Genomic DNA, 23,829 nt, shown 5'->3' on the forward strand with positions numbered 1-23,829 from the left:
AACTGATTTGAAGTTTCTAGAACTGATCGAAAGTACAGAATAATCAGTCTGCCTGGACAGTACCCTAAAGAAGTCTAGTTATCTTTGCAGCAGAAAACCAGTCTTATCCTAATGTTCTGTTAGGCACATGGAAGCCTAAACTAAAAGATACTGAGAGGTGCCATCTCTACCATGTAGGAAGAAACTCTGCCTGATCCAGGCTGAGGCCAGTCCCGTCCAACACAGCAAGGCTCCAGCAGAGGCTGGGCTGATCCAGCAAGGGGAGATAAAGACACAGATTGAACCTGGAAAACACTGAGTCTGAAGCAGCAAAGAAACTTTTAAAGGGATGTCAAAAGCACTGACGAGGCAGGTGAGGACACTAGATTCTAAAACATGCACACACTGGTCAGACACTGGCCGATACATGTGGGCAGGCTGCAGAGCTGCAGCATCACTACACACAGAGAACAGAAGCACAGAAATCAGAAGTGGTTGTTAGCCAACATGTTAGTGTGATAAATAGGAATTTTATGTGGTCTTCAAGCACATCTTCACACAGCTAACATTCCAATAATCTTGGCTTTTCAAGTGGATGGCTGAAGCTAACACTGCAAATGAGAAGCAGACATCACCCACTGCTTCACCACTGTGATCAATACCCTGGGGACACCACAGCAATTTCACAGTGATCTGCCAAGGACATATACTCCACATCTAATCACAGAGAATTAGATTCAAACCTCAAGTTTTGTTTTGTTTTTGGGGGAGGGGGAAGAGAAATTGTTTTAAATTTATTTGAAAGGCAGAGCAAGAGATACCTTTCATCCACTAGTTCACTTCCTAAATGTCCACAACGGCCAACACCGGACCAGGCCAAAGCCAGAGCCATGTATAACCTATGAGTGGCAAGGGCCCGAGGATCGGTGCCAGCTGTGGTTGTTCTGAATTGCAGCTCACATGGAATATCAGTACTGCGCACAGAGGCTTAACGTGCATTGCCACAACACTGGTTCCTGGGTCAGGCTTGTTAAAAACTGCCAACACCAACCAGGTCCATAAACTAAGGAATTGCTCTGGACTAAAAGAAAGGCAACAAGGATGACACCAACTGCAATATATGTTCTGTACTGAATTTTGTGCTGAAGAGTAAAACTGTTCTAAAAGACACTCCTGGAACTGACAACAATGGAATATAATACTGACACTGTAACATTTCTTGAACTTACAGTATCATTAGCTGAGTGAATATCTTTGGCCTTGGCGACTGCACCTAGAGTATATAAAGGGAACAGTGGCAGATGTGTGCAACCTACTCTCATGACCCACAAACAGAAGGAAGTGAGTGCTTCCTGGTATAGAAAGAGATGCTGCAATATTGAATATTGGCGTACCTCAGTACTCACAGGAGTTATCTATACAGTTCTTCAATCTCTCAAAAAAAATTTTTTTTGGAATTCACAAAAAAAGTTAAAATGACACACTAAAAGACAGCACTGCCAACACCATGCCTTCTTCCCCCTCTCTGAATCTCCTCCTCATCAGACACTTGAGGAAAAGCTCTAAAGCACAGACTAAACACATGCGGGGTGGGGGGGAGCAACCATAACAAACTCCCCGGGTGCACTGCAGCAGCTGAGGGGGGGCGGAGGTGGTAGGCTGTGTCTTGGCCAGTCTGTGGTCATCCTGAATCCTTACTCCTTGCTGCAATGCTTTCCTTTCAGAGCCATCCGAGACTGTGTTTTCCCTTACAACGATGTCTTTAATGGAAATCTTGTGTCATCTATGTTGGGCTTTGATTCTCTGTTAAAAAAAAATTAGGGATAGAGCTTTTTTTTTGTTTTGAGGTTTTTATTTGAAAGGCAAATTCACAGAGAAGGAATGACCAAGGAGAATACTGCTCCTTACCTTGCTGCAAGGGCAGAGCTGGTCCGTGACTTCAGCTCAGGGACCCTGACAAAGGGAGTGGGGAAAGAATGTCCTGAGAGCGTCACTGAGTAGTTTCAATTGTTCTGATGATACTGGATTCACTGTCCCCCATAATTTTTATTTAACAAAAATACATATTCTAGGGGCTGGAGTGTGGCATAATGTCAGAAAAGCCACTGACTGTGACACCAGTTAATGCCCCAGCTGCTCCACCTGGGGTCTAGTTTCCTATTAGGGCCAAGTGCTTGGGCTCCTGCACCATGGGAGAAGACTCAGCCATCTGGGAAGTGAGCCAGCAGATGAAGCCCTTTCTTTTTCCTTTTCCTTTGCCCCCTCTTCCTCTGTAACTCTTTCAAGTAAGCAGTAATCTCTTAATAATAATAAAAACAAAGCACATGCTCTATTTGTAATGTTCATCTTGAGAAATCCATCTCACTCAGCCACACTGTGTAATCTTCCTGAGATTTGTAACATGGGATTGTGAGCGGCAAAGCAAGCTGACAGCTGTGAATGTGGTTGCTGCCTCTACCACCTGCTGCACTGTCGTTAAGTCTTGCCATTCTTATTCTACTGCCTCAATCATCTTTTCTGCCTAGTTAATATTTCCATTGGTCACTTCCAAAGTATTCACTGTTTCACTTCCCCACTCATTTCTCTGCGTACAATGAAAGTTCTATACACAACCAACCCAGCAATTGAAACCACCAGCTGATCGTGCTGATGGACTGTGCCAGGCCCTGTGCTTCCTTGAACATACAAGAATCTGGTCTGGGAACACCTCAAAGTTTCTTTGGGGATCTCCCCAATCGAACTGCTGGACTCAGAACCCTAGCCAAGAAAAGACAGAGGATGGAACAAGTCAATCAACCACCTCAGCTATATGTTGGCAGCGAAATACTGGGCAAATGAAGACTCTATGATGGACTATGTCAATCAGTGGACGACCTCATCGAGTGAAACTGGCAGCAATTCATAACTGGAGAACTATTAAAACCACTTCAGCAAGGATCTCAGAGCATGCCCCACATCCAGGACTTAGGGTGGGTGGGAGACTGGGTGGGGCTTCTCCCTCAATGTCCCCCTTTCCCTCGGATACATGATGGAAACAATATGGACATAATACTATTACCCACTTCCCTATACCCCCTGAACCTTTTTTTACTGTAATTAACTATGTAAAGATTGTCAACAAGAATACAATTTAAAAAAAAAAGAGAGAGAAAAAAAAAGAAAAAAAAAGAAAGTTCTATACACAAATGTGGTTAATAACAAGGAACATCTATGATGAACTAACTTTGTTTTTCCCCAGGCAGGTACAATTAGAATTTTTCTTCTTCCCAAGTAATACTAATATTATAATCCATAATTCAAGGCAGGATAAATGCATTCAATTCCAAAGAATCCAGTAGCATTGTCTAGGAATATTACTACCTAGCAAATAATAAAATTTAATTTCCCCACATTCCCACATTGAGAACATGCTATTTTCAAAAAGCCAAGCATTGCAACTAACACACATCTCCCAACATGCGGACCTGGGGAAGGTGGGTGCAAGGGTCCCAGGGCACACATTTCAGGGCCTCCAAGCATATTTCTATCCATTCTTTTGACCTAACATGAAAAAAAGAAAAATAAAACACCCTAAAGATTAAACTGGATGCAATCTTAAACCATAGTATAACGGTGCCACATAGCAGTCAAAATAAATACCGAGCCTTTATGCTCAAACATTTATCTAAAATTGTCTCTAAGTACAGACAGTAGCAGTTTTACTATTCCCGCTTTCAAACAATTCCACTATGTTCTTCCAACATGATATTCAATTAAGCTTTTGTTTTCAAACTCTGAATATACAAAGAGGGTAGAATGTGTGAAAAATGATGGAAAAATACTGCAAGGTTTTCTTCAAATGAGACTTAGTAACAGAAATCCAATGTATATAAATTCTATCGTAAGATAATGTGACCTTTTTGATTGGGTCAAATCAGCAATTTTGTCAGAGCAGAGTTATTAGCAGACTTTAACTAAAACATCTCTGGTTTCAATTTCCCTGACTTGTCATTACCAGCACCTTTCCCCCGCCCTGTATTAAACAGAAGTACTTCAAAATTTGTGGAAAAAATGAAATGAAAAGACTGATGAAACAAATTCCTGAAATCCATGCATACTTTTTCACAACACACATTTTTTATTAATCTTTTTCAAGACCTTCTGTATGTCTTATTTCTTATAATTTTCTACTACAACTTTTTCAATAACCTATCAAGTAACCATCCCAATCTCAGAAAAATGATGGCTTCTAGCATCTTTTTTCCTGAAGTTGTTCATCTGAATTGATCCACCAACAAGATAGACACACTATTTGGCTGAACAGAAGGCTATGGCACAGCAGCAGGCACTCAAGGCAAGGCCCTTCCCTGGCCCCCAGCGCAGGAATCAGGAGCACCTGCTGAAGCCACAGCACTCACCGTGATGACGGCCTTGCTAAGGCAGATGGAGCCTCTGCAGCCATACTCTGTCTCGTCTTCAGATTTGTAGTAACTCAGAGTGTTGTTTTTCAGAACCACCCAACGATCCTGCCAACCATGGATGTAGTTTGTCCACTGGTGGAAGAGAAGAGGAAAACACTGTCACTATTCCATAAATTCAAACTTTCTGAAATGGCAGTCTAGTTTAAAATCAAAATAGGAAGAAAAGTTCTAACCTAATCATAATTATAGAGAGTAAAAAGATTATTTTCTATATATTACTTTCATTGCCTATGAAAAGTTGAGATTTTTCAAGATCATATAATGATTTTCAGTATAGTATTACAGGTAGATTAAGAAAATCTTTTTTTCTAACATTTGAAAAATAAAACTAAAACAGCATTTTGGTTGACAGTAACAACAAAAATGTGCATGGTTGGGTTTGTCAGCTTTCATCTCCCCCTCCTCACTGCATTCACAATACTTAAACTCTTTTGGCCCTGTCACTCTATCACTCATTCTCCTACACTGAATAGTACAAGAAGTAGCACGAAGTTAATAATGGCCAAAACTCTACTTAGTGTTCTCAGCTACCATATATGAAAAACTACGATGGCCATGACTCCACGACAGTAAACTACTAGAGCATCAATGTGTAAGTCCACATTCATTTTAGTTTTTCTGCTATAGAATTCAATATATTTTAAATGTTTATTTTCCAAATTTCTCTGAAGATCAAATTTCCAAATCTATGAGTAATAATGAAAACATGAAATTAGTTCTTGAAAACAAACTTGGATTATCATTCTCTAATAATAATATACAAAAACAGTTTCTATGTTGCTGAAGTCTTGCTGTGCAGAACACAAAAAAGTGGTAATAACCACCTCTATGGAATACTTAATTCTGCGTGATTTAACTATGTCTGGGGTTTTAAGTGTGGAGAATTTTAAGAACTGATTCAAAACAAATGTTAGGCTACACTACATTACACTGGCTGAGGCACATGACCTCTCCAGCACTCTTTCTCCTCCACTCAGGACTTCAGCATGTTTGAAACTTTTTCAGCTTGGGGCCAGCACGATGATTCAACCCACTAATCCTTCACCACCAAGTGCTGCCATCCCATACTGGTGCCAGTTCATGTCATGTCCTGGCTGCTCCATTTCCCATCTAGCTTCTTGTTTACAGTCTGAGAAAGCAGCAGAGGATAGCCCAAAGCCTTGAGAACCTGCACCATGTAGCAGACCTGAAAGAAGTTCTGGCTCCAGGCTTCATATTGGATTAGCTTAACTTCAGCCGTTGCAGCCACTTGGATATTGAACCACCAAACGGAAGATCTTTCTCTCACCTTCTCTCTGTAAATTTGCCTTTCCAATTAAAAACAAAACAAAACAAAAACAAACAACTGGTTTGGCTCTCTAAGCTTTACATAAAAGCTTTACCATAAAAGCTTTTCCCAGAGCTCATTGCAGCTCGCAATCCAAGTTCCTTCTTTTTAAATGGGCTTCCTCATCACCACCTTCTTATTTCTGCGTCACTGTGACTTGCCACCACTTGGACCCCTTTAAACAAATGGTTCCATCTCTTTCTAGAAGTGTTCCAGTTGTCTTGGCTATACCCTAACTTCTACAGTCATGCAAACATAAATCTGACTCAAGGTTAGCAACTTACATGAACAAGGTAGTAGACACAGGATTACAGCCTCAACTACTTAAGTCTTTTGTGAGCAGAATTTTGACAAATAACTCCACGAGCTTCTGTTTTTGAACCTGCCAAATAAAAAGCTGAATACTGAATTTGTCTAATATCCCATTCCTGCTTCTCAATCTTTATATTCTATTACCAAATCCTAATCTTCCTTCCTTCCTTACATTTTCAACAACTCCAATCAATTACCACATACCGATTCCCCAGAAAGCTAGATCTTACCTCTCATATCACCTTTTTAATAAATTCTGTAATGTTATTGACTCTTCAACCCTATCTGTTTAGTTATTTGAATCTTGATTCCCCAATTCCACAACTTTCACGGTGAACTTGTCATAGTTTTTCATACCAGTTGTTCAGACTGGCATTCAAAGCCCTCCACAGATTAATCCTACCCACTCCCAATCAGTGCCCTGCACAAGGCCAGTCACACTACTTCCCCCTGAAGTGCCCATTTCTTTACCAGATTCAATCTCTCAGATTGCTGAAATTAAACAAGAAAGATTTAGCACAGCACCTGGCACACACTACTTCCTCAGTGTGAGGCAGATATGCATATGCAATGGAGCTTCACCTTCAGAGAGGTAACCCTCCACCCTGTGGTGCCAGCATCCCACAGGACCGCCTGTTCATGCCCTGGCTGCTCCATTTCCAACCCAGCTTGCTCTCTCTAGCCTGGGAAAGCAGGGGAGGATGGCCCAAGTGCTTGGGACCCTGTGCCCAGATGGGAGACCTGGAAGAGGCTCCTGGCTTCAGCTCAGCTCAGCTCTGGAAGTTGTGCCCCTTTGGGCAGTGAACAAGTAGAATAACTCCTCTCCTTCTCTCTCTGTAAAAACTACCTTTCAAACAAAAACAAATAAATCCTTAAATAAAAAGTGACAGGTGACGCCTATGTGAATGTACATCAGCTTCATATTATTTTCTTCCACAGGACCTAACAAATGACTCAGCCTCAGGGCTCCCCAGCAAATGTGAGCTGTTATTACTACACATGGCAGACAGGTGTTTGCTTCTCTCTGCTCTCATTCTTCACAGGTAACCAACACAGAGCAACATGGTGGATACTGCAGGAGAATCTAAGACTCCTATCACCAGTAGTCCAGGAAACACAAACACCAAGAAGAAAAAAAAATCAGTGTTTTGATTAAGCATTAGAAGCAAGTTCCAAACTAAATACTGTGGAAATTCAAAGAAAAAAAATCTGAAATTTGGCAACACAAGAAAAGGCTCGAAGGCTGTTGCAGTACTCAGCCGACAGGCTCACTACATCCCACCTGAGCTGGAGCGCCTCTAAGGCCTCGTGCAGCTGGAGTCCCCCTTTGTTACTATCACGCAGGAGTTCTGGAACCCACACTCAAAGGATTCTGCAAGAAACTCGCTCGACAGGTGTTCCCCTGTACCTCAGTGACCACACAGAAAAAGGCCTGTGCACTGGTACAGTTGTAGCAGAAACTGGCACACCCCCATTCCCAACCCACTCCACTGGGGGATGAGGAGCTGAGTGTATTGAGACTTCACATTATTCAACAGAAGGAAAAGGGCCGAGGGCTGAGGTAACTCTTGCTTATTACCAGATGAATACAAAGGAATAAAATAAGTAGCATACTTTAAGCTTAAAAACATTACCTTAATCCGTACACAGCGAATCAATACAAAATGCCCTTGAGTTAAAATCTTCCAGAAACACTGCACAATTTCAGGGAGTTAAATTTCAGAGAAATTCTTGTCATGGCTCTTAACAAAAATATCCACAACTTCACTCTACGGTCTACATATGCAGCAACACCCTAATGGTACAAGTTATCCACCGGCCACAGAGGCGACAAACTGCCTCTCCGCAGTCAAACACTGAGGACGTGGTCTTCCATTTCTCAGAATCTTACTCGGCACACCCTAACTTCCTGGAGCGCGCACGGGTGGCTTTCCCCAGCAGCCACGCCAGTCCAGCACTCTCGCAAACAGGTCAAAAGTACAGCATGTTTTATAGAGCACTCCGTCGGGCCCTAATCTCGACATGGCATTCTGGCAGAGTAATGCAACTATGGAGATTGGTGCGAAGCAAAGAGCTCACTTCACTCACAGTCCCACCCCAAAGTGAAAAGACACGGGAACCCGCAGACGCCCCGAGGTTCCCTGCGCGGAACACCTCGCCCTCGGGTATCAACACAGAAACCTATTTTTCCCGTCACTCAGGAACCGTCGCACACCGGTCCACACACTTCGAGGCCCTCCACGCACATCTGCAAGGCCTGACAGGAAACTTGCACAAACCAGGTTCCAAGGTCTGGCCGAGGCCACCGGCCCCGCGGGCGAGGGGCCGCCCACCTCCACAGGTGGAGGAGCAAAGCCCAGGCCGCTCGCGTCCGCTGCCCGCAAGCACGCGAGGCACACCTCGGCCGCCCACCTCCCCGCTCGGACGCTCCTGACAGCCGTCACCAGCCCCCCGGGGCGGCCAGCCGGGAGCTGGGGCACCGGGGGCCCGGCCGCGCCGGCTCACCTTGCTCAGGACCCCGCAGCGCTCCACCGGCGGCCCGGACTCGGTCTCCGGGTCCTCCTCCGAGCCCGACGAGTTCCAGCTCTGGTTGTCCGACATGGAGGCGCGACGGCGGAGCGCGAGACCGGTCCAGGCTGCCCGGCCTGCGCCCGGCGTCAGCGCTCGGCGCTCTGCGCCCGGCGAGGCCACGAGTGTCCGCCCCGGCGCGCGGGGCAGCAGGCGCGGAGAAGCCCGCCGCCTGATGCGGGCGGAGCGGCGAGGCGAGCCTGTCCTTCCGGCCGTCGGCCGCCGCCGTGACCCGGCGCCGCCGCTCGCTGCCACCTCAGACAGGGAGCGAGAAGGGCGGCAGGGAGGAGCAGCCCGGCCGCGCAGAGCGGGTCCTTCACGCCGCCATCTTCCTGCCCCGCACTATTTACCCTCCCGCCCCTCCCCGCCGGCCGCCCCTCCTCCGCCCGCCGCCCGCCGCTCGGCCGTCCGGCTCCCCGCCCCGTCCGCGCCCGGCGTCTGACGCGCCGCGCCGAAGGGCCGGGTCCCCGTCGGCGACGCGGGGCGGAGGGCGGGGCGCCGCGCGGCCTCCTGGGAGCTGTAGTCGGCCGCGCGCGTGGGGCGGCGAGCGGGACGACCGGCGGGAGCGCTGACTGAGGACGCGCGAGGCCGAGTGGGCGGCGGTGAGCGAACGGGGCGCAGGGCGGGAGGTCCCTGCCGGATGCGGGAGCCGAAGGCACTCACGGAAGCGCGGCACCTGGACAGGTGTGGGGACGCCGCCGCGAGGCTGTCCCTCAGCGAGGGAGGGACGAGGCGGAGCGGGAACGTGCGCCCCGATCCTGTGCGTAAGCGCCGCCCAGCCAGCTCTGGCCTTCTGAAAGGTTTTAGAGTGCCATCACTCTTAGGTAGGAAGTATGTGTGGGTGCAGGTACTTGAAATCCACACTCTGACTCCTTGAACGCCATACGTTGGGGCGGGCATTTGACCAGCTGCTGGAACCCGGACTTGACCCAGATCGTGTCCAGGCTCCACTTCCGGATCCAGCTGCCTGGTCGTGCCCACCCTGGAGGTGGGAGGTCCTGGCCTGCTTGGGGGCCAGTCCAGCACCAGCGAGTGTCTGTCTCTGCATGTCAGAGCATGTGTCAGAATCAGGCTTCACTTGAGGCTCGGGGGAAGGGGCTATGGAACCACCCCAGTGCCCTGCAGTCAGAGTAGTTGAACTGGGTTTGGACACCGGGTCTGACTGTTCTTGGTGTCAGGATACCTCACAGTTTAGAATTGTGGGAATGCTGTGTTCTGTAGATGAGGTGTGTCCGCAGCAGGCCACATGTCTAGTGCATACTGTTGTCATTCTGGCGTTTCTCTGGCTGTAACCGGGAAGGCGGGTAGAATTTGTAGGGAGGAGTAATTTAGCATATATGAAAATCTGTTGTCTAGCACCCCACATAACTGCACTAGAGTGTAAATTCTGTTGGGGCAAATGCTTTTATCTTGTTTTCATATAGCTTTTTTGAAGACTTACTTTTCCTGAAAGGCAGAGTGACAGAGATCTGGCAACTGCTGGTTTGCTGCCCAAATCCCTACCCCAGCCAGAGCAGGGCCAGGATCCAGGAGCCCCACCTGGGTCTCCACGTGTTTGGGGAAGTACTGAGCTCATCACCAGCAGCCACTGCCTTCCAGCACATCAGGACCCCACTGTGGGCGTCTTAAGTGGCCGATTGAACCAGCTACACCGCAGTGCCTGCCCTTGCTGGCTTTATCTTGAATCACTGGAGCAGTGTTCATCATAACTAGTGAACAAATCTTATCTCTGAGATGATGACAGAATGCAAGGTGCAAGGCAACGTGCTGACTGTTGGAAGGATTTTAAGATAGTAAAAGACAATCAAGGCACATTTTGAGATGGGGGCTTCATCTCTTAAGGTGATCAGAGAACCAAGAGAGCTGCATGTGTGACCATAACCCATAACGGGCTGTTGTTTTGTGGAAGACAGTGGCCACCTCGTCAAGGGGGCCCCGGATCCTAGCCCCGGGTGACCCTCTGGCCAAATCTGTCTGGACCATTTGCCCCAGCTCCTGGCAGTGTTCCAAACAACAGCTGTTGGACATTTTGAAGAGCTGTGCTTCTTTCTAGATCTCGTCCCACCAGTTGTCACATCAGCTTTTTAGTGAATGTTGTCACATTGAAAGTTCTGTGCTGTAAGTATGCAAATCGTTCTCACTGTGACTCATCGCTGGGCGTAGGACAAGCAACATGGATGCTGAATCAAGTTCAGAAATTAAAAGGTTTATGGAACTTTCTCCACAAGTCTTCTCCCATTTCCGTTTTATCCCTTTTTGACTACTTAGAAATCACATTAGCCTCTCTTGCTGTGCCTCTTGGGTCTGTTAGGAATGCTGCATGTTTCTGGTGCTGTTCCTTAGTAAGAACCCCAACCAACATCACCCTTTGTATTCCTGTGATTCAGGGAGTGTCCTAAATGAAGACTGGCTTGGTAAATGGAGTTAATAGTATAATTAACCACTGTTACTGTATGTATCACAAAAATCCTGAAAAATAGACATTATCCTTAGTTTACATATAAGGAAATTAAAGCTCAAGGAAGTGATATAGGTTTCCCTAAGGTCATAGGTAGTGTACAGCCTCGTTCCGACTTTGAGCCTCAGGAGACTGCCATATGTATTTTATTATATATAGAATTGATTTTAGATTACAGTTATTATCCTAAATGGTTTTTGATGATTAAGCCGTCGAGACTGTATAGAAGTTAGATGATATTTTAAACAGTTTGGATAATGTTTCTTTAGTTCTACAGTTTTCTTAAGATGTATTCACCTACTTTTTTTACCTGCAGTAGCAGTTTGTGTTTTTTTCCGTGCTAGTGTGTATTAGCAAGTCTGTGTTCAAATTACCCATAAATAATTTAGCAGGCTGCAAAGCCTATGGCCACCATCCTTTTGTCTTACGTTGATGAAAAGAATAATTGGTTTCACATTTAGTATTTTAGGAAAAATAACCATGACCATTTAGTATGATCTCATTTTTATATTTTTGATTCATTTTATGAATAATGTTGAGAATATACTTTTATATTATAATAAACATCAAAACACAGAAATCCCAAGTTGTTATTCCATATTTCCTGAAGTAGGCATTTTGTTTTGGTATTATCAGACTGCCATCGACTTCCCAGGCTGGAGCCTGGAACATTCATCCTGCCAATGAAGATTCCAGGTTTCACTTACTCTGTTGAGAGGTTGTGTCTCATCACTTTTGTTACATGAAAGCCTAGTAACACGACAATTTTTGACATCTTATGGTCTTGTTCAAGAGAAAACAGTGATATTAGATCATGCGTAATTGTAAGCATATTGTTTCTACACAGTATTTGTGTAATTTATTTCTGTATCATCAGTTTTTTTCCACTTCCCTCTGTGTATACATCTGCATCAAGCAACGTGTAATGCACAGACCTCACAAAGGATGAGAGAATTCTGTCAGTAAGATGTGGTGTTCCAAGTTCCACTACAAGTGTGTGGGGTACAGTAAGTGCCTGCTGGGGACTCTCTAGATGGTAATACCTGATCTTTTCTATAATTTGTGTCTTTCCTTTTTGTCTCTGAAAATGCATTATCCTGAGTTCAGAAAAGAGCAGATAGACCTGGCATGTGGCACAGTGAGAAGCCCCACCTGCATCACACACAGGCACCCATTACCCTCTGCTGATGTGGCTGGGAAAGCAGCAGAAGACAGCACACACCCTTGGTCCTTGGCCACCCGTGTGGATGGAGTTCCATGCTCCTGGCTTCAGCTGGACTCGGCCCTGACGACTGTGGCCATCTGGAAGTTGAGTCAGTGGGTAGAAGGTCCTGTTTCTCTCTCACTGTGGCACTCTACCTTCCACATCATTAAATTGTTTAAGATGGTTTGCATTTGAAGCATCTGAACATTCGTAGTCTGAGATTCTAACTCTAGGGTCAGTGTTGCCATTGTACTGTAGAATGTTGATTGTTTCTTTGCATTCAGCTTCTGATTTTTTTTCTTATAGTTCTCTAATAATTGTGAAACTGTTCTGTCCGTTTTACTCTTTTTGACATTACTGGCAGAACGTGAAAATTCAAAACACTCAGCTGTATTCAATGAAAATTACAGAAATGAAACTTCTTTCACTATAGAAACTGGGAGATGATATGAAAAGATTTATGCCGCTATTGGATCATCGTTTCAGTAGAAGTAAAACAAGCTCCTTTGGGTGTCATTTATGTGTTTAATCTTTGGGTGTCATATATGTGTTAGATTCTTATAGCAGATTGCAAGATGAATTTTATTCTGTTGAAAAATTAATATCATCTTGGTCCTGGGAGGTTTCTAAAGAAAAAAAAATAAGGCATGAACTGTTCATGCTTCCATATTAAGTTACTCAAAGAAGGATTTCAAGAAGGAAATTTTGACCCCCATAGATCCTGGTGATATACAAAAGATTGATATACTGATAGTCCTTAATTCTATATCACAACCAAACTGCAATGGTTTGTATTTCTTCTTCAGTCTCACATGAAAGCGTTAGCCACTTTAATTCATTCCAAGATAGAATAACAAGGTACGCCTTAATGATCAAAAGCCATACTAAGTGTACAATGCACTAAAAAGCAGGAAATAATGTCATTTGTACATGTAGTAAATACAGGAGAAACCTTTAGGTCTTAAAAGACCAGGGGAAGGAGCAGGAGTGGGACAAGTGTTCATGGAGTTGTGTGCCATGAGAGAAGCGTGAGCAGGTCCTAAAGTGATGACTGAGTATGTCCCAGACATAGTATGTTTATTTTTCTTTTTCTCAAGTTATTTTGAAAATTGGTGATTTGCCTACTGGAGGCAAACTTCTGGTTTAATGTATTTTAAAACCTGAGACAGTTTGTTTCATTTGAAATAAAAGGTGTATCTGAAGCAGGGGAGAACAGCCCCTGCATCTGCCTTGTTTGTGGGTCTAAATTGAGTTTAATGTTACTAACACAAGCATTAGACACTCTGCACTTGCTTTAACAGCAGTAAAAAACAATGTCTGTTCTGTTTGACTTTTATAATAGAGTTTCTGACACACAGAGCAGTCCCCATCTGCCTGTGAGAAGCTGGGGATGGGACACGCCCTCCAGCCCTGCTCCGGGAGGACTCAGAGTGTAGTTTCATGTTCACATCAGCAGTTCTAATTTTATTGTCATACCTGCTTTTCTTCTCTTAACCTTGTCGCAGTTTCTTTGCCTCTTGATAAGCAGTCTCCAATCTTTTTAGAAGAAGTAAACAGATTCATTACGGCAGGTAGGTAAGACAGCACGCAGATCATTTATTAAAGAAATTCGACTCATAACTGGAGAACTATTAACTCCACTTGAGCACATATCTCAGAGCATGCCCCACATCCGGGACTTGGGGTGGGCGGGAAACCGGGTGGGGCTTCTCCCTCAATATCCCCTTTTACCTCAGATACATGATGGAAACAATATGGACATAATAGCATTGCCCACCTCCCTATCCCCCTGAACCTTTTTTTTTTTCTTTTTCTCTTTCTTGTTTTTCCTTCAACTATAGTTAACTATGTAAAGATTGTCAACAACAATACAATAAAATGGATTATAAAAAAAAAAAAAAAAAAGAAATTCATGCTTATAAACAAGCAATTCCTATGTGTATCCTGTTTTTATTGCAGACTGTTTTGCTGGAGAACACCTGATAATATTTCTCTTGTATTGTTTTAAAGTGTTTGTCTCATTAAGACAATGCTGAAGGCTTTGTGGATATAGATACTTATCACAGCATTTGCTAAAACGGGGAGAAACTGCAAATAGCCTACCTGCTCTCACTGTGAAATACCATGTCATCAGTGGTACTTAACCCGCTGGACCAATGACGGCTCCAAAACCATGGTCGGGTTTCTTTCCTTCCTTCCTTCTTTCTTTTTAAAGTTTTTTTTTTTTTTTTTTTGAAAGATTTAGAGAGAGGAAAGACAGAGAAAGATCTTCCATCTGCTGGTTCACTCCCCAAGAGGCCACAACAGGTGGAGCTGAGCCAATCTGGAGCCAGGAGTAAGAAGTCTCTTCCAGGTCTCCCTCGCAGATGCAGGGTCCCAGAGCTTTGGGCCGTCCTCTACTGCTTTCCCAGGCCGCAAGCAGGGAGCTGGATGGGAAGTGGAGCTGCCAGGACACAAACCAACACCCATATAGCATCCTGGTACATGCAAAGTGAGAATTAAGCTACTAGGCTTACTTCAGGCCCCCGTTGTCTTTCTGAACAAAATCTGATCTTTTAATAAAAACAAAATTCAGATTATGATAGGCCTGTGCCCCCCCCACATACACACACAGTTTGTTGGTGAAAAAGGAAAGTATGTGAGTATGTTTTTAAATCATTTTGTCCTAAGCATTTTTCACCATGCTTGGCTAGTTTCTGAGTGTTTAATTTTTTTCTCTATACTTTTCAAGCATGTATTATATGATTAGGAAGAAAACATAGTAGCTTCAGAGCCTTCTGTGGAAACTAATTTTTTTTCTCTTTTTGGAGAGACCACCCTGGGCAGGAGCCCAGAGGCTCACATTAGATAGGAGTCCAGAGGTTCACACTGGCCCTGACCACTCTGGGCAGGAGCCCAGAGGCTCACACTGGCCCGGACCACCCAGGGCAGGAACCCAGAGGCTCACACTGGCCGGGACTGCCCTGGGCAGGAGCCCAGAGGTTCACGCTGGCCCGGACCACCCTGGACAAAAGCCCAGAAGCTCACACTGGGCAGGAGCCCAGAGCCAGGGACACAGGCCAGGTCTCCCATGCGGGTGTCAGGGTCCTAGGAGCTAAAGCCTTCACTGCTGCATTCTGGAGCATACATTAACAGGAAGCTGGAACCAGGAATTGAACCCACGCACTCCGGGGTGAGGCACAGGACGTTAGAGCAAATGCTTGCTCCTGGTGCTGTTCATTTGTATTCACTTGTAGTAAGCAGGTGTCCTCTGAAAACCTAGTGCAGTCTTTGAGATATGATGTCATTATGCACTGTGGTTCAGAGAGACTTTTAAGAAATTGAAGGATCAAAGCGATGATGGTGTCTGATATATCGGTGATAGGATACACATGAGGAATGAGGACCGAGTTGCACAGTGTGTTAGTTGAACAGATTTCAGGGAAACTTGGAGGTGTTTATCTAAGATCTCACTTGGAAGCAGTTACATTGACGGACTGTTTTGAACTCCAGCCATCCACTGTTAGAGCCATGTGAAGGTGAGAAAACAGGCAGCAGTATGTCAGGAAGCAATGTTGCAGCTGGGACTCAGGAAACTGCAGGGACCATCGGCAAGGGAGTTCTTAAAGGACTCTGTGGGGCTGCCAAGTGTTTTCTTTCCAGTTCAGAGATGTCAGGTTGTGAAGTAGCTCCTGGCCAACATGGACTGGTTATCACTGAACTGGTCAGGGTGTGCCTGTGTGCCTGAGTCAGCATCCCAAGAACCCTTCTGTAAGAACCCTATCTGTAAGATAAAAACTCAGTTCACAATTGTTGAAGGTCTTTCATGTGTGGAGTGAGTCACAGAGACAGCACTGTCCGAGAACCCGGAGAATGCCAAACTCGCAGCTCTGTCCAACAGGAGTTCTCATCTGGGCATTGAAGCACTTACCTTTGCATTGACACTTGGTTAATGTGCTTACATCACAATAGACTCCATGTTGTGCTAAACAAGGAGGTGTCTTCTCTGAGAGTGAATTTCATAGTATAATATTAGCTGGAGTTAAGTGTTTTTACTGTTTCTGTCCGTTCGTTAGAGCCAGAAAGGTGAGGAGGGAGAGGCAGGCAGAGAGAATTCACAGAGGCTCCTCTCTGTGATGAAAGCGTGTTGCTTCAGTATGCATATCTTGGTTCGGGATCTGTGTGTTTCCATTATTTCTCAGGGAAACATAAAACTTAAAATTTCTTCTATAGTCCATTTTAAAATATTTCTGAAAAACTACAGCATGTTTTGCAAAAATATCAAAACTGAAGCCTGAAGTGCAAAGTTGGGTCTGTGCTTGGATGGCACACGTTGAAAACTCTAGCTGTAAGGACGTACTGTTTCAGAGTGTGTGTTCAGTTCTCTGTTCAGTTGTGTGTGTGTTTAGTTCTGTGTCTGTTCAGATGTCTGTGTATGTTCAGTTGTGTGTGTGTTTAGTTCTGTGCCCAGGAATGTGGAGACAGGGCGCTGAGATTGGGTCATCTATAAACCTTGGAGTTATTTTTTATTTTCTTATGATTTACAAACAAAATGAAGCTGTAAAGGGAAATTTTTTAAGTCACTCATGGAAGATGTTTATTTGAAAATTGTAATTTAAAGTTATAGTCTTAATTCAGTTCATGGGATTTAGACTTAGTAAAAGGACATTTGCTCAGACTGAAGTCTTATGTTCAAAGAAGAGAATTAAACACTGGAGATTTTAAAAGACTGCTTCTTATGGTTACAGTTTTAAAGAAGTTACTGATTTGTGTGTTCACAGGGCAGGGACGGGAGGAAATGGAGGGCAGACTGCCCTGGACACTCCTTACTCCTCCTCCTGCCTCTCTCTGTCCTTCCTGCCCACGTCTCCTAGGACCGTTAGTTTATTGTGCCTGTTTTCTGGGTTATTTCTTGGTGAGTCTGGTCAATATGCAAAGTGCTCTTGACATTAGTTGCGTTGTTTGGTGTGTCTTTTATAGGTCGGAGGAATTTTGTGGCACTAAGACTTCTTCCTCAGAATTCCTTCTGAGAAAAGTTCTGTTTCTGTTGTTACTACAACCCAGATGAGAGACTTGCCTTGTATTTTTCAGTGGTGACCTGAATAGTCAGTGGTAAGTCAGACTGGGGAGAATTTGAATATTTTCAGAGAAAATACACCCTTAAACCAACATGCTAAACCACAAGACACAAGGATTCTTTCCTTTGAGCTTGTGTTACTATTTGTGATTTTTAGTAGAAGTGAAAACAGGCTTTAGTTTGTACTGCCAGGTGCAAAATGACCTTTGCAAGAACAACCTTGTTTCTAAAGTAACACTTATTTCCATCCTAAGACCTGGGCCTTCACAGTGATCTCAGACCACAGGACCAGAGCCTTCACAGTGATCCTGTCTGGTGTTCCTGGGACCACAGAACCGGGGCCTTCACGGTGATCTCAGACCACAGGACCAGAGCCTTCACAGTGATCCTGTCTGGTGTTCCTGGGACCACAGAACCGGGGCCTTCATGGTGATCCTCAGACCACAGGACTAGGGCCTTCACGGTAATCCTGGTTAGTGATCCTGGGACCACAGGACCTGGGCCTTTATGGTGATCCCGGGACCACAGAACTGGGGCCTTCACGGTGATCCTGTCTGGTGATCCTGTCTAGTGGTCCTAGGACCACAGGACCAGGGCCTTCACAGTGATCCTGTCTGGTGATCCTGGGACCACAGGACCAGGGCCTTCACGGTGATCCTGTCTAGTGATCCTAGGAACCAATAGACAGTAGGACAGATCTGTGAGCTTGGGATTTTTCTTGAGGATGTTTGCATATGTGCGTTTTATAGATTCCTGTCTTTGTATTAAAGAATGAGATGGCAAGATGGGCACTGTGCGCAGGGTTTAAGCTGCTACCCACATCCAGTAGTGACCACTCCACTTCTAATCCAGCTTCCTACCGCTGCATCCTGGAAAGCCACAGCAGATAAGTTCTCTGTCCTGCGCACACATGTGAGAAGCTCTAAACTTCTGCTATAGAGTGGCTGTCTGGCACACTTGCTTTCCTCTCTCCTTACTTTCTCTCTCTCTCTCTCTCTCTCTCTCTCTTTCTCTCTCTCTCTCTTTCTCTCTCTGTCTCTCTCTCTTTCCTCCCCTTCCCCTGCCTCTAAAATAAAATGGAAATAAATAAACAGTGAAAGCAGTGATGCAGGATTTTAGTCTAGTAGTCAACATGCCAGTTATGAACTGGGGTATTTTGCACAACAGTGAAGATGCCCACATCCAGTGTTGGAGTGCCTAGGCTGAAGGACTAGCCCTGTTCCTATTTCTAGCTTTCTGCAAATGGAGACCTGCAAAAGAAGCAGAGGATGCCTCAAGTGTGAGTGTCCCTACCACCCACATGGGAGACCCAGATTGGGTTTCTGGCTCTTGGCTTCAGACTGGCCCAGGGCCAGCTGTTGTGGGCTTTTCTTTTCTTTTCTTTTCTTTTCTTCTTTTCTTTTCTTTTTTTTTTTAAAGATTTTATTTATTTTTATTGGAAAGCCAGATATACAGAGAGGAGGAGAGTCACAGAGAGGAAGATCTTCCGTCCGATGATTCATTCCCCAAGTGAACCGCAACGGCCGGTGCACGCCGATCCAAAGCTGGTAACCAGGAACCTCTTCCAGGTCTCCCACGCGGGTGCAGGGTCCCAATGCTTTGGGCCGTCCTCGACTGCTTTCCCAGGCCACAAGCAGGAAGCTGGATGGGAAGTGGAGCTGCCGGGATTAGAACCGGCACCCATATGGGATCCCGGGGCTTTCAAGGCGAGGACTTTAGCCGCTAGGCCACGGTGCCGGGCCCTGGTGTGGGCATTTCAACAATGATCCAGCAGATAGAGTGTCTGTCTCCCTGCCTCTCAGTTTCGGTGTCTGGCCCTAGCTTCTGTCCTACATCCCGATAAGAGAGACCCCGGGAGGCCTGAATGGAGCTCTGGATGCCTGGTTGGCACTTCTTCCACCCATGTTGTGGGAATTTGGAAAGGGAGCCTGCGTATGGGAGCTCACTCACTCCTTCCCTGTCTGTGTCTCTCAAACAACACAGTGACACAGGGATGGTACCAAGAGGACTTGGGGCTGGTGTTGGGGCACCACCTTGAGCTGCCACTTCAGTCCCTGTGTCTCTGTATGCCTGGCTCAGCTCCTGTCTTTGCTTTGGATCAGATTTCCTGCTAATTAAATCCTGAGCCCCTGCTGCTGCAGCACCTATGAACATCCCAAGTGGAGTTTGAACATGCAATACCCCATAAGGTTGTTTATCTCATACTTGTACTTACATACTTAATGTTGAAATGAGGAAAAATTCGAAGTATTTTATTTAACTCCAAAAAAGTAGCTTGTCTCCTGTTGCTGGTGTAAATACCAGCAGAATGACAGGATGACGTAAAACAGATGTGCTCAGTAGGTACAGCCAACCTGGTTGTGGGCTCTGCAGATGTCGCTGGAAAAGTCAGGTGTCAGCCTCCTGGAGCTTCCCTCATAACTTCTGTTGGGCACTGCAGAGGCCTGTGAAGAAGCCAGCGGGGCAGGAGGCAGCGCAGGCTGATAGAGGCTGGAGCACATGGTGGTAGAAGAGACATGGCTGGGAACTCTGCAGGATGAAAACCTGGAAGCCAGGAGCAGCCTCACAGAGGAGATGCAGAGCAGAGAGTACCTGTGAGTCAGGTACAAAGGTAGACAGCAGAGCCTTGATGCAGTGTTGCTGCTTGAGGAGGGCAGTGGCAGAGCTGCTCCTGAGACAGCTGCTGTCATCAGGCAGGAGGTGGTGTTCAGTGAAGCTGCTGGGAAGTGGTTCGGTGCAGGTGCATTTTGAAAGCACACCCGCAACGTTTCCTGAGAGTTGAGATATCAAAGATTGAGAAAAAGAGGAGTCACAGATGATTGCAATGTTGTTTGCATCACCTGCTGAAAGAGATGAGATTCACCCTCTGCTGAAACCAGGGAGCAGCAGGTAAAGCTGGTTTGGGGGAATGGAGGCAGTGAAGGTAGTTTGGAGACATTCAGTCTAAGGTGTCAGACAAGTCTGGTGTGGGGCCGTCAGGGCACTGGCAGATAAGCCGTGTTCAGTGTGTGTGCCTGGGGGAGTTACACAAGGCTGTTACACAAGTTACGTGGAACTGGGCTGGAGCTATCTGTACATCTCATGGACATGCCTGGTGTCAGCACTGCCGAGAGCCCAGTTCCCCTGAGGCAACTAAGAACTGAAATATGGAGTGGAGTGGGGGTGAGACGGTGTCGCACAGCAGGTTAAGCTGCCTGTTCAGGCCTCAGGTCCTCAACCTCTTCTTAAAAAAAAATATTTTTGTACTGGAAAGTCAGATTTATAAAGAAGGATCTTCCATGTGCTGGTTCACTCCCCAAGTGGCCACAACAGTCAGAGCTGAGCCGATGCAAAGGCAGGAGCCAGGAGCTTCTTTGAGGTCTCCATTGCAAGTACAGGATCCCCAGACCTTGGGCCATCCTTAACTGCTTTCCCAGACCACAAGCAGAGAGCTGGATGAGAAGTGCAGCAGCCAGGACACAAACCAGCACCCATACAGGATGCCGGCACATGGAAGGTGAGGATTTAGTGACTGGATATTGTGCCGGGCCTGGTCCTCAACTTCTCATCCAGCTTCCTAATGACACGTCTTGGGAGGGAGCTGGTGAGGATCCAGTCTCTTGAGCCATGTGGGGGACTGGGACAGATGTGTGTCTCTCTCTCGTTCTACCTTTCAAATAGATGAGAATAAAGCATTTAAAGGAAAAAGAGATATCTGCATCCCCTATTGAAGGATTTGTTAGAATCCCGGCCTCTGGTGCGTCCACTCCAGCCTCTGCTGGACGTTTGCAGATGATGGGATACATGGCACGCGTTCTAGGCTCCTGGCTTTGTCCTGGAACAGCCCTGGCTGTTACAGGCATTAAATGAGTGAAACAGCCGATGGACCGTGTCAGTGTGTGTGTGTGTGTGTGTGTGCCAAATAAAATGTAATTACTGTTCACCATATATGGAAATAGTGGTTGTTCAATAAGTACTTCTGCTTTCCTACATTTTATTGTTTAAAAGACAAGGCATTTACACTCTTACCCTTTTCAATAGTGCAGGTATGGTGAAATTATGATTTCTATTTCTCTGATTTTCTAGCAAATGCCAGGTAATTGGCTAGGCAGAATGTAATGATTAAAAGGGAAAATCCTAGGAATGGAAACAGGAAACCAGGTTGTGTTCCTCTGGGCACTCAGAAACAACACCTGTACCAGTGCTGCTCACGCTCGGCACACCCTGCGGCTCCTTACGTGTGTCTTAGAATCTAACTGCCTGACTCGCAGGACTGCTGGCTGATCTGGTGTGCGATGGAAATTTCTGAGGTTCTACAGTTTTGTCTGATCTGCAGCAGAGTCTGTGAGCAGTAGTGGGGTACACTCTGTCCTGTCAGGACCACGTTCAGAATCCCTTCCAAAACCTGTGGGTGCCAAAAAATGGAAGCAGTGTTATTACAAAAAGGTTCTCAAAGCAGAGTGGAGTAAGTGGCCCTGTGTATACATGCCAACAGGAAGACGCTGCCGTGGGAGGTCTGTGCTGCTGTCCTCCAGACCTTCAGCATCGCGGAGGGAGGCCCACGCTGGAGGCAGTGGCGTATCACAGGTCAGAGCCGGCTTCTCCTCAGGAGTACCTGTCCCGCTGCTGTCCTGAGATTCGTACTCTCCTGTTAGACAGTTCGCTTAACCTCTGAAACCACCCCCCCTTTTTTTTCTTTGCAGGGAAGTTATAAAGATTCTGGTTTTTCTATTATAAATTTTGTTTGGGGATTTACATATTTATTTATTTATTTATTTATTTAAAAAGCAGAATGATAGAAAGAGGGAGGGGAGAGAGAAATAAAGATCTTCCTTTCCCTGGATCACTCTGCAAATTTTAACAACAGTTGGAGCTGGGTCAGGAGTCAGGACCTCTGTCTGGGTCTCCAGTGTGAGTGGAAGGAACCCAAGTGCTTGGACCATTGTCTGCTGCCTCCCCAGTGCATTAGCAACTACACCAGGTCAGAGTGCAACGTAGCCGGGATGCCAATCAGGTACTCCGGCATGGGATAACAGCCGGGATGCCAGTCAGGTACTCCAGTGTGGGATACCAATATCCCAAGCAGTAGCTTAGCTAGCCTGCCATGCCACACCTGCCCCTGCAAAGATATTCTTCAAGCTTAATATACTTGTATGGGGAGCTAAACTATAAGGAACTATATAAAGATATTATTACTTGACAGGATTTTTCTTAACCCTAGGAGTGATATGACACAGCACTCAGAGCTGGTGTTGTGACACAGCGAGTTAAGCCATCAGCTGACACCAGCAGCCCCTGTGATTACCACTTCAAGGCTTGTCTGCTCTGCTTCCAATCCAGCTCCCTGCTAATGGGTCTGGAAGGCAGTGGAAGGTGGCGCACGTCTTTGGCCCCCTGCCACAGTGTTCATGGCTGCCGGCATCAGCCTGGCCCAGCACTTGACATGGCCACCTGGGGAGTAAACCGGCAGATGGAAGAGCTCTTTCTCTGTTGTGTCTCTCTATCTCTCCGTATAATTCTGCCTTTCAAATAAATACAATAAACCTTTTTAAAAATTATGCAGTGTAATAATATCCTGGGAATAACTAGGTCATTGTTTTTTGATTTTCTGGTGAGAGGAGCTGTACATATAGTAGATAATATAGGCTGTGGAACTTAACATTTGCAGAAGTAGAAGTATCACTTCGTATTTATTTTTTGTGTGGTGTATAATGTGGGTAGAAATTCAGGTTTTGCACTCAGTCCTTGGTTGCAAAACAGGTTTTGCCTCTGGTTAGCAAATATGTGTCAGTAGGCATGCTCTCTAAGACTCAGCTTTATTCTCTCTCTCTAAACTGGCAGTAACAGCATCTCCCGCACGTGGCAGCCTGGAATTCCCATGTGCAGCCCACGCAAGGGACCTGACATGGAGCTTGCAATGGTGTGGGCCTCTTGGGACAGTGATCTTAAAAACCTGAGCAATAATTTTTCCTTAGATGAAACTCTTGCTTCGTTCTTCAGTTTGCTTTGCTGATCTGTATCACTCTGGCTTTTAGGTCCCACCACCCCCATGGGTGCTTTTCAGAGCAGTCTTGAATCTGTTCTTTTGCAGGTATTTTTGAAAAGCCTGCACCATGGAGAACATAAAGGAGCAGCAGCATGGAAGTGGAGAGGACCTTCTGCTTCGTGTGGGCCTGAATGACAACAAAGCGGGCATGGAAGGGCTGGACAAGGAGAAGATTAATAGAATTATAATGGAAGCCACAAAGGTATGTTTCCTGTTCCTTTTCATATCTCTAATAACATTTTACTTTCTCTTGAAAAGAAGATCTTTGCTTGGAAGTTCATATTGTTAAAGCCTTTATTCTAACATATAGTACTGCTAAGCTGCAGAGGGCCCAGCATGAGCTCCCTGCTGTGCCCCAGCCCTTTCCCAGGCACCTGCCTATGTAGACTGTCTGGAAGCAGTGTGTGTGTGTGTGTGTGTAGCTGTCCCCTTGCTGCCAG

General features: G+C 45.7%; 2 protein-coding genes across 6 annotated transcripts in view; one reads left to right on the forward strand and one right to left on the reverse strand.

Moving 5' to 3' along the window:
- The window catches only part of CERT1 (ceramide transporter 1), a 74,886-nt gene extending 65,903 nt beyond the window's left edge, over positions 1 to 8,983 (reverse strand). For 2 of the 3 annotated variants that reach the window (XM_058656379.1, XM_058656378.1), the window contains exons 1-2: positions 8,584 to 8,814; positions 4,377 to 4,511 (exon numbers count right to left, since the gene is read on the reverse strand). In XM_058656379.1, coding sequence (XP_058512362.1) covers positions 4,377 to 4,511; positions 8,584 to 8,679 — 231 coding nt within the window. In that variant the 5' untranslated portion in view covers positions 8,680 to 8,814. Of the gene's footprint in view, positions 1 to 4,376; positions 4,512 to 8,583 lie in introns of all 3 variants that reach the window. The other variant, XM_058656381.1, reaches the window with a different exon arrangement.
- Positions 8,984 to 9,135: 152 nt separating this feature from the next.
- Positions 9,136 to 23,829, forward strand: part of POLK (DNA polymerase kappa) — a 44,909-nt gene continuing 30,215 nt past the window's right edge. For 2 of the 3 annotated variants that reach the window (XM_058656375.1, XM_058656377.1), the window contains exons 1-2: positions 9,136 to 9,248; positions 23,435 to 23,591. In XM_058656375.1, coding sequence (XP_058512358.1) covers positions 23,457 to 23,591 — 135 coding nt within the window. In that variant the 5' untranslated portion in view covers positions 9,136 to 9,248; positions 23,435 to 23,456. Of the gene's footprint in view, positions 9,249 to 11,937; positions 12,141 to 23,434; positions 23,592 to 23,829 lie in introns of those variants that run through there. The other variant, XM_058656376.1, reaches the window with a different exon arrangement.

The sequence above is a fragment of the Ochotona princeps genome, chromosome 28, assembly GCF_030435755.1.
Source record: "Ochotona princeps isolate mOchPri1 chromosome 28, mOchPri1.hap1, whole genome shotgun sequence".
In the NCBI taxonomy this organism is placed as follows: domain Eukaryota; kingdom Metazoa; phylum Chordata; class Mammalia; order Lagomorpha; family Ochotonidae; genus Ochotona; species Ochotona princeps.